Source organism: Hyaena hyaena, unplaced genomic scaffold (genome assembly GCF_003009895.1).
Source record: "Hyaena hyaena isolate Hyena2069 unplaced genomic scaffold, ASM300989v1 scaffold_1514, whole genome shotgun sequence".
Classification (NCBI taxonomy): domain Eukaryota; kingdom Metazoa; phylum Chordata; class Mammalia; order Carnivora; family Hyaenidae; genus Hyaena; species Hyaena hyaena.
The window spans coordinates 48,315-58,618 of NW_024082145.1; the positions used below are offsets into that span (position 1 = coordinate 48,315).

Genomic DNA, 10,304 nt, shown 5'->3' on the forward strand with positions numbered 1-10,304 from the left:
TAGGAAACATTTTTTTTCTCTTAAAACATGCACTTTGTCGTTGAGTCTGGTGGAGCCCACGTAAGAGCTCTCTGCCAGCCCCCGTGAGCCCACAGTGGCCCAGGGCCCTGCTTCCCAGCCGCAGGCAGCTCTTCCAGGCCCCACCACCGTCTCAGCAGTGACTGGATTTGCTGAGGACAAAAGCTGCCTAAGAGATAGCTGGCAACGCAGAAGCACACAGAGCACGTGGCCTGTGACTCAGTGGTGCGCCGGTGCACTTGGGGCCTGCTGGCCACCACCCACACCCATGCACCCAACAGGCCCAGGGGTCATGGCCTCAGCCCCTCACTGGGAGCAGCTCGGTCGTGGCCGTGGGTCTCTGCAGGTCTTGGTGACATGCTGCCCACTCCCACCTCAAGTCCAAAACCACAGTGGGGCCCACCAACCCCCGGACCCGGCCCTCCAGGGTGACTGAGCCCCGCTGCCCTGGGAGCCTGCCCTGTGCTGGCTGCGCATGTTGTGGGGAGGGGACCTCTAAGGGGGTCTGACTGCAGGCATGGAAGACGTCCGTCAGCTCGGGCAGGGTGCAGAATTGGGAAAAGTGCAGGCTTGGCACCCCCTGCTCCCGCCGCTGGGACTCTCCAGAGTTTCTTTGCCTAATCGTGCCTGGCCGATGAGGGCCCCCTAGCCTGGTGCCCAAGAGGCCACTGGACCCTAAAGAAGAGTCTAGACCCTGGTGTGCAGCACGCCCCTGTCAGCACAGGCAGGTGCCTGTGGCCGTCCGGGAGTGCTAAGGAACGGTACAAAGCCCCCTCGGAGGACATGGAACGTGCCAGCCTGGGCGGACCTGCACTTCACATCCAGGCCTCCTTCTGGGACAAGCCCCCTTCACAGGGCTGGTGGCTCATGGGACGTGCCTTCTGAAGGGTTCTGCTCTCAGCCTGCCCGCCACGGCATGTGTGCCACGTGTCTGTGTGTGCAAACATTCCAAGAGCACCCCAGCCTTTGCCAGGCTCCCCCAAGTTCCGGCATCCTGACCCTCCTGACTTCATGCCTGTCTGGACCAGAGTGGAGCTCACTGTCCCCCGCTGCACCGTCTCCTCCTGCTGCAGCACATCCTTGACCCACCTGCCCCGCTTCACACCTCCTGCCGCCTCCCCGTGTCCCAAGCAGATGAAGACCCGGGTGCTGCAGGGAACAGTCGTCTGAACAGACTTCAAGTGGGAAGTCAAATATTTGGAAGGCTGCACCCATAGAAAGCGTGCAGTCATTGCCAGAGATGCTAACACGCACCGGAATGCGTTAGGAACTCTGAGGAGTCTAGAGCTGGTCTCTGTGAAGGTGGGGTCATGGCTGGGCGTGGCTAGCCAGCCCCTCCCCCAGCCTGTGCACCTGGCACTTGGGCCCTGAGTGTGCCTGTGCAAGCCACGCCTTAGCGGGGGCTGCACAGAGGAGCAGCTCCACCTGGTGGGCGTACAGACAAGCATAGACCCATGTCAGCCCTCGGCAGCTGGAGCCCCCAGTGAGACCCTCACCCGACACGCGTGCTCCACACCCACAGACAGGCACACAAACACGTCCTGTGCGTGCTGCACCCATCCTGGCCCCAGGGAGACCAGGCCCTGGGCCCAGCTGGGGGTGCTGGCCGGCTCCACCCACCCCCACCCAGCACACTGGCCCAGGGGCCAGAGGCACACCCCTCCATCTAGGGCAATAAAAGGTCAAAGCCAACTGTGCAGGTCCAGCGGGCCAACCCAGTAGCTTTCCCTGAGGCCCGGGTCCAGCCTGCATGAGCAAGGACGCACACCCTCCTTTCTGGCCCTGCCCTGGTTTCCCATTTCCAATGGTGTGAAGGAGGAAATTGCCAGAACACAGCCCTGGCCTGTCCAGGCTCTGCCTAAGGGCTTCTGAGCATCCGTCCTGCACCAGCCTCACGGCGTCCTTCGTGGGACGTCCCGGGATGGAAACAGGCCCGTGAGACCTTGGCCCCCCCTGCCTGGGTGCCGCACGTGGAGTGTTACATTTCCATGATCCCAACAGGGCATGGTTAGCTTGGCCCTAGGACGTTTAAGCAGGACTCCTGAGAGATACCATTTATGAAGACAGCTGGGACAGCAAACACACAGGCGGCATCCCGGCTCCATCAGCACTGGGGGGCCCTGGGGCCCCATGTGGGGCACCCGGACCTGACAAAGCTTTCTTCAAAGGCGTGGAATCTGGGAGCACACCACACAAATCCTCACCCCGTGGCCACGTCTGTGTTCCGTGACCCCCCCCATGCCCGCCCCAGCCCCGCCACCTCCCCCTGCCCGGGGCTGCCCCTTGCCCCCCGAGTGTCCCATCCACACAGGTGGATCCTCCGTCATGTTCAGGAGACCAGAAACAAGTGGCACAGCAAGAGATGCTCTCCTGGTGCCCATTCTGACACTGTTTCAGATAGATGTGTGCAAATCCATTTTTTTTCTCTTTTAAAGAATCTCCCTTGCTCAGACCAAGTTCACCTGGGTCTTTCCGCTGGTTCTGAGGCCGAGGCCACCCAGCTCCCAGGCCCACAGGGAGACCCCGTGTCCACTGCCCCCTCCCAGCTCTGAAACAGACCCCACCCTGGCGTGTCCTGGGCCCTGGTCGCAGCCTCTCCTGGGAAAAGGGCTCAGGAAGGAAACCGGTCTACCTGGAGCAGGTCACTGAGGTCCAGGAGCATGTCTGTGGCAGGAGTCAAGGAACACGTGCACCCAAGCCAGGGGCCCCAGTTACCCGACAGCCTCCCAGAGGCACAGAGCAAACACCGGGCCACCGGACCTTGCTGTGAGTCTAAGCTCAGCACGGGATCACAGAGCAGTGAAGCGTCAGCACCAGGGCCGCTCATGGAGACCCCTGTGAACCGCTCCCAGGACAGGGGGGGAGAGGGCCGTGAATGCAGGTCCTCACAGCCCCCACACCCCCTGTGGCACAGCCCAGAAGCATGTGACAACACTCAGTCTGTCCCTCCAGCACCTACTGAGAGCTGGCCAGACACTGTGTGTGGCCTCTGCCCCACGACTCATGGCTCCTGGGGGACAGACACATGGACAGAGGGCCACCCACCCTTGGTGGCTGGCAGGCACCTCCATGGTGCTGGGGCTCGAGGGGACAGCTATGGGGACTGGCATGGGAGCTGTCCTCTCTCTCAGCAGATGATTAAGGAGTAACCAGATTATGTCCTAAGTGATGAAACTCAGCTGGACACATACACAAAAACACAAAACACAAGCCATGGAGGGAGAAATTCATGTCACCCACGGGCCTGCTGTGGTCCGAGAAGATAACTACGAGAAATCCCCAAGGGCTGAGTCAGAGCCCAGCCCAGGCATCAGGAGGGGAACCCTGGACCCAAACGCGTCCCCAATGGCACAGCCTCGCATGAGGTCCCAGACATCCTGCCACCACCTCGGAGGTCCCTGAACAGGAGGCACCCAGTTTCTCAATCTCCGAAAGCACACGCTTCAGCAGGAGACGCCACTGCAGGCCGGGTATGAAGAAGGGCCGAAAGATGGGAGGCCAAGGGGAGGAAAGGAATTCGAGCTACACGAGCGAGTGGGAGTGGTGACCGTGGCACCAGAAACACAAGAAATGAGCCAAGAGGCAGGAACCACGAGACTCCATGTCCACGATGTCGGAAAAGGCAAAGCCCCAGGGACAGTGAAAGCGCCCCTGGCACCGGGGTGGGGGAGGGGTGCACTGGTGGAACACAGGGGCTGTCGGGGCATGAAGCCACCTTGTATGGCGTTAACAGTCGTGGACACGCGGCACCGACCTCACACCCGTTAGACCCACAGAAGGCACCACAGGCACATGACGGGAGCAAGCCCTGGGGTCTTGGGAGGTATGGGCCTCCCGTAATGACAGTGTGACTGGGCCGCCAGCTGTGACTTACGCAGGTGTCCACACACTAACGCAGGTGTTGACAGGGAACTGGGGGGGGGGGGGGGGGGGTCGGAGGCGCACAGGGAACTCTGCACAATTTTTTCTTTAACCTATAACTGCTCTAAAAGTGAAGTCTATTGAAAAGCAATAATAAAATAAAGGCAAAAAGAGGAGTAAAAGTTTTGAACAGACACTGCACGGGGAGGAGCCAAGAGCCAAATCGCACACGAGAAAGAACCTCCAAGAGAAGTGCGAAGTGCCCTCAGCAGCCCCAAACGCAGGTCAGCGTGGGCTGGGGGCAGGGAGGGGCAGAGGGGGCCACCCTTGGAAGGAGGCCTGCAGGCTTCCTCTAAAGTGAACCTGCGCCCGCCTGCGGCCCGCTCCTCCGTGCCTAGGCTCGCTCTCACAACACGAAAGCACGCGTCCACGCAAGGGTTTCGTACCAACAGCCAAGAGGCCAGAAGCGCCCAGACGACCACCACCAGCAGAGCCGTGGCCGGGCGCGCACTCCCACCATGGAGCGGGCACCACAGGGCGGGCCCGAGAGCTTCCCTGGTGACGGAACCTTACAGAAAGGGCCTTCCGTTTACCGATGTCCAGAACAAGCCAAATTAACCTGTGCGAGTCCTCAGTGAGTGCCTCGGGGTGGCAGGGGGCCGGGGGGCTGACCAGGCCAGCAGGGGCACAGGGCAGGTGGTCACATGGCGCATTGCCCTGTGTCCTGCCGCAGACCTGGCTGCAGAGACGCACATGGACAGCTGTCACAACTCCCATGCGTTTTGTTTCGTGCCAGTCTTCCCTCAAAAGGGAAAAAGGGGGAAAAGAAATAGAGACAAACACGGAGATCCAGTCAGTCAATGGCTTCCCAGCGGAAGGGTGTGTTGGGGGGCAGGCAAACACCCGCACCTCCTCTGCCGTGTGCCCAACAGCGCAAGGCCGAGGCATCTGTGACCCCCCAGTAAACCCGGGGGGAAGTGTGTGTCCACAGGAGACTGGACACCAGGTGCATCCAGGTGGACGCGGCACAGGGAGCGTGAGCCACGGGCTTCCCTGGACAGGCGTCCACGTTCCCCTCGTGAGTGCCCTCAGGGCCCGGCCCACAGCAGGTGCCCCCGCTGATGGGCGTTCGGGGGTGTGCTGGTGGCTCTGCTGAGTCCTGTCTGGCCGGCCTGTCTCCAGCGCCTTTGCAGGAGTGGCTTCCCGCCTCCCCGCTCAGGGGCGCCCACACACCCTCCCCCGGCTGGAGCCATAACAGGTCAGCAGGACGGGGTGCAGGAGCCTGTCTGTCTGGCTGCTGGTCCCTGACGCGCTCTGCCCGGTGGTACTTCTGCTCAGGGAGCACCAGCCTGGAGCGCCGCCCTCTCCGAGGTTCGCGAGCACAAGCGGCGTCAGAAGACTGCAGACGTTCCCGAGCATCCACGCGGACCCACAGCAGGTTTGGAGGGTGTGTCCTGAGCGCTCTAGTGCCACGGTGGGGCGGCCCACGCTGGGCCAACGCCCCGGCGCAGGTCTGCCAGGAGAGGGACCAGGGACCACCTGGCTACTTGTGCGGTGCCTCCGCAAGAACAATCAGACGAGGCTTGATTTAAACAGACCCATTTTCAGTAGGTGGAAAAGTTCATAGAGGTTTAAATACAGCAGAACAAAGTCAAAGGACAATGAGACTTCTGTACCCGGCCTCACGTGGGAGGGTTTCCTCAGGGCACCCCAGAGAGAATCGAGAAAAACAGCACTGGCACCCGTCCAGCAGGAGGTCGTGCGCGAGCACAAACACGACACTCCAGCACGAGGCCGCGGAGACGCCCGGGGCCCCGGGGACAGCAGCGCCGTCAGCACCAGGAGCAGAAACATCCACCTCACGGAAGAGGTGCCTGCCCAGCACCACCCCGTCCACGGTCCACCCCCACCCCCTCTGCAGGGCAGCCCTGGCCCCGACTGGTCTCTCCCAGGGAGTTCTTCACCAGCCCGACACACTTCTGCTCAGAGAGGAGCCCACAGCCACACCCCACTAAGGACAAAGGCCACCAGGAACGCCCAACACCCTGTCCCCTCAATAGCTGTGCCTGGAAGAGAGAGAAGCACCCTGCAAGGCTCTGTGGACCTGATCCCTGACATACTGACCCTGACCCCCACACTGACTTGCCCCCCCGACACTGACCCTGCCCCCCCACACTGACCTGCCCCCCCGACACTGACCCTGCCCCCCCACACTGACCTGCCCCCGACACTGACCCTGCCCCCCCGACACTGACCCTGCTCCCCCCACACACTGACCCTGCTCCCCACACACACACTGACCCTGCTCCCCCCACACTGAACCTACTCCCCCCACACTGACCCTGCTCCCCCCACACTCCACTTCCCGGACACAGTGTCCCCAACACAATGCACGGAACCCTAGGGTCAGGACGAGGCTGTGGCTCCTGCTGTGGGCTCTCCCTTGCGCACTCTACTCCCCAAATAACTGACAGGGGCTGCCACCGTCACTCTGCAGGACATTCCCACAGGGTGGAGGTGCCTGCGGCCCACCCTCCATGCCACAGCCGGTGCCAGCTGCCTGCCTGGAAGAGGTGTGGGAAGGACCCAGGGCCAGTTTCCACGCACTGGCACACCAGTGGCCCTGCCTCCCTGACTGCCAGGGAGGTGCCAAGCCCAGGCCCGCTCCCCCGCCCGCCAGGCACCCCTGCCAAGGGTCTCAGCTCCCCGCCACGCTGGGACGGTCCGTCCAGTGCTGGCAGCTCCCGGTTCAAGCACACGTTTATGTCCCGGCCCACGAAGGCCCTGCGGCCAGGGCGCAGGCTCGGCGAGGGGCCGGGCAGCCCAGGCGCGGACGTCGTCTGCACTCCGGCACCCCCCCCCCGCCCCGTGCTCTGTGACTGGGGGCTCTGAGGTCAGCGCACCTGAGGCAGGGGAGCAGCAGCCAGGAGCTGCTGTGGCTGGGAAGAGGCTGAGGGAGAGGGAGACAGGAGCCACAGACTGCACCCTGCTGGCCCTCGAGGGATTCTGTGCCACAGGGAGAGCCACGGGGAGTCCGGGGAAGGAAGGAGCAGGCCCTGACTGAGGTCTCGAAAGGCTCGCCCGCAGGCTGGAGGCAAAGGCACCCAGGGGCCCGGCACGCGGAAGCAGACAGAGTCCATGAGGGGCGAGCGCCAGGCGAGGAGGCGCTGCTCCCTCCCCGGAGACTGCTCTGGGCGATGTCCCCTCCAGAGAAACACACGGGACAGCAGGACAGCGCCCCTCCCGCGGGAAAGAACCGAAAAACCAGATAAAACGCAAGGAGCAACTGGGAGCCACGCCTGTGGGGAGTCCCTCAAAAGGAGGAGGGCCTTGCCCGCAGTCTGTGCTCCCCTTATGGCGCCCGCTGCCCGGGGCAGAGCGCAGAGGCCTGGGGCTCAGGCAGTGCGCCCCGCAGGAAGGCGGACTTAAGTCCAGGCATTTCCAAGAGCAGGCAGCACCGGCAGAGGCGGCCGTAGAAGCGGCCGCACCCCCGACCCCAGGCCCTCTGGGCGGGAGGCAGGCGGCCAGCAGGGCGGGAGGCGAGCACACACCGGGAGTGCAGTTCTGGCCCCGGACCAGCAGCCTTCACTGGAGCAGGTGCACCCCCACACTGCCCGCCTATCCCAGGGCAGGAGACCCCCTCGGGGCAGAAAGTGCCACAGCCCCTCAAGTTGTCAAACACAGCATCTGTTAGTTTATTAGAAACTTGACCAGTAAGACCAATACCCAAAATCAGTAAGAACAGGACCGTCATCGACCCACGGACAGAGCCGTTACAGATCTGCGCGCAGCTACAGCGATGGGTGACGTCACCAAGGACTTAGTCTAACGAGAAGCAGTAATTGAAATTAAGAAATTAATAGAGGAGGGGCGCCTGGGGGCTCAGTCAGTTGAGTGACCGCCTTCAGCTCAGGTCATGATCTCGTGGTTCGAGGGTTCGAGCCCCGCATCGGGCTCTGTGCTGACAGCTCAGAGGCTGGAGCTGCTGCGGATTCTGTGTCTCCCTCTCTCTTTGCCCCTCCCTCCTTGTGCTCTGTCTCTCTCTCAAAAATAAGTAAACATTAAAAACATTTTAAAAAAGGAAGAAAAAAAGAAATTAATAGACGGGTTTAACACCCGGTGAGACACAGCAAAGGAAAGGCTGAGGGAATTCAAAGGTAAGTCACTGAAAAACACTCAGATTAAAACAGACAGAGGAGGAGAACAGAATGCAAAACAGAAGGGAAAATGCAGAACCCATGGCGGGCGTGAGACGCGCATGTGACCAGAGCCCAGGCGGGAAGACAGGAGGCAGGAACACCAGACCCTCCCAGGACGCACAAAGCACGAGGTGCCGCCGATTCTAGAGAGGCCGCACAAACAGCACACTGGACAGAGACATTCCCTACAAGCAGGGGTGACGGGGTGGCTGCCGGAGAACAGAGACAGGAAGACACGGGCGCCCTGACCGGTGGGGGCGGGATGACCAGGGAGGGCCGCAGCGAACAGCTTTCAGAATAAACGTGAGCTGAGGGCGCCCAGGGGGCTCCTCTGGGTAAGCGCCGACTTTGGCTGAGGTCACGATCTCACGGTTCGGGGGTTCGAGCCCCGCGTCGGGCTCTGTGCTGACAGCTCGGAGCCTGGAGCTGCTGCAGGTTCTGCATCTCCCTCTCTCTCTGACCCTCCCCTGCTCATGCTGTCTCTCTCTCTCTCTCTCTCTCTCTCTCTCAGAAATAAGTAAACATTTAAAAAAGTTGTTTCTTAAAGCATACAAAACTCAACTGTACTTGTATGCATGACAAGATGCCATCTAGGTTAGCGCAAAACAGACCCAGTAATAAATCCAACGAGGGACAGAAAAGGCTTCATCATCAAAAATAAAACATCACTACAACAGAAAAACACCTGAAGAGGTAGGGATATCCACTGATGCGAAGATTCAGTACTGTTAAAAGGAATGTCAACTTCAATTTCCCAAATATTGATCCATAAACCCTCAAAAATCCCAGAAGATTTTTCATGGAAACAGGCTGCTTGAGAAGCTCACGCAGAAGAACAGAGGGCCACGCACAGCGCTGGCGCCGAGGCCGCTGAAGCGGGCGGCCTCCTGACGCGGCTCCACAGACTGTTCCAAACCCGTAGCTTCCAGCTGCCCGGTGTGGGCCCAGGACAGGCATGAGGCCCAGAGAAGGGCTCGGAGACGCCAGCGTCGGGCCTCACGCTCTGCGGAGAGAAACCTGGCCCTTTCCTCACAACAGACAGCACAGAGAAGCCAGCGCACAGGAATGCCAAGCTCCGAGGGGACACATAAAACCTAAAGCCTCAGCAAGGGCAGCGGGGGAGTAGTTCACAGTGTGAAACAGACAAAAGCGTCTTAAACAGGCACAAATCGGCCATGAAGGAAAAGAGGCTAAGGTGGCCCTCAGTAAGCGCTCTGCCCACAGAGCGGTCCCACCGCGATGGACGCAGTGGGAGGGGAGGCTACTGGCCTCGACCCAGGACGCACCACGCACGCAGAGCAGGGCAGGACCGCTGGGCCCCACAGTGTGGACGCGCTCTGTGTCCCCTGACGCTGGCAGACAGGACGCACCGGCCAGCGGTCCCCGGGGTGCCAGTGTGCAGTCCGAGGTAAGCCCCAGACGCCAGGGGTGGACATGTTCATCAGTATAACCAACGCACCATCTGGTGGGGGTGTTGGCTCTGGGGGAGGTCGGGGGGCACCTGGGAAATCTCCGTACCTCCCCGTCAATTGCGCTGTGAGCCTACAAGTCGTCTAGAAAAGAGCTGTGTTTTAAAAACATGTTTTTAACTCCTTGGTTGTTCCTGGGGACATGGGGAGGGGCAGAGGGGAGCAGGTAAAGGTGGGCTGGGGAGCCTGTGGCAGAAGGGAGAGTCCCCGACTGTACTTCCCTCTGACTAAAGCAAGAAACGCACACCTCAGCTGAGCATGAGAGGGGGACGCGGGGTGGCCAGAGTCACAGAGTCAGACGAAGCCCAGCCCAGGCCTGTGAGCCAAACCCACAAACCCACTACTAACCAAGCCCCGGGGGTCTGAAGCCTGGCAGAGGAGACGGGTCTACAGGCGGCCGCGTGCAGGACGCAGACAGTCAGCCGCGGGACAACCCGTGCAGACCCGTCCCTCCCACTCAGGCCCCTGCGAGCGGTGACAAGCCCCGAGGGACAGAAGCCTCTGTGTGCACACACAGCTCCGTGGCCAGACCCGGCCACTCACACACAGGCCCGCTGGCAGCTCGGCCGGAGCCCGCTAAGTAGCACAGGCTCTAGCACCCGCTGCGGTAGCAACAGCTCCTGTGGACGCACGTGCGACAAACAAGAGTGCGCGTGTGTCGGGCCCGGCAACCACAGGGGCGGCGGGCTCCGGCCCTCCCGGCTCCGGCCCCCCCGGCCCCGCCCCCCCCCCCCCCCCCCCCCCCCCCCCCCCCCCC

At 61.7% G+C, this 10,304-nt stretch overlaps 1 protein-coding gene across 3 annotated transcripts in view; it reads right to left on the bottom strand.

Annotated features, from left to right (window-relative positions):
• Nucleotides 1–10,304, bottom strand: part of BRF1 (BRF1 RNA polymerase III transcription initiation factor subunit) — a 52,827-nt gene that overhangs the window by 21,397 nt on the left and 21,126 nt on the right. For all 3 annotated transcript variants that reach the window (XM_039223938.1, XM_039223936.1, XM_039223937.1), the window contains one exon: nt 2,651–2,682. In XM_039223938.1, the coding sequence (XP_039079869.1) occupies nt 2,651–2,682 (32 nt within the window). The remainder of the gene's footprint in view (nt 1–2,650; nt 2,683–10,304) is intronic.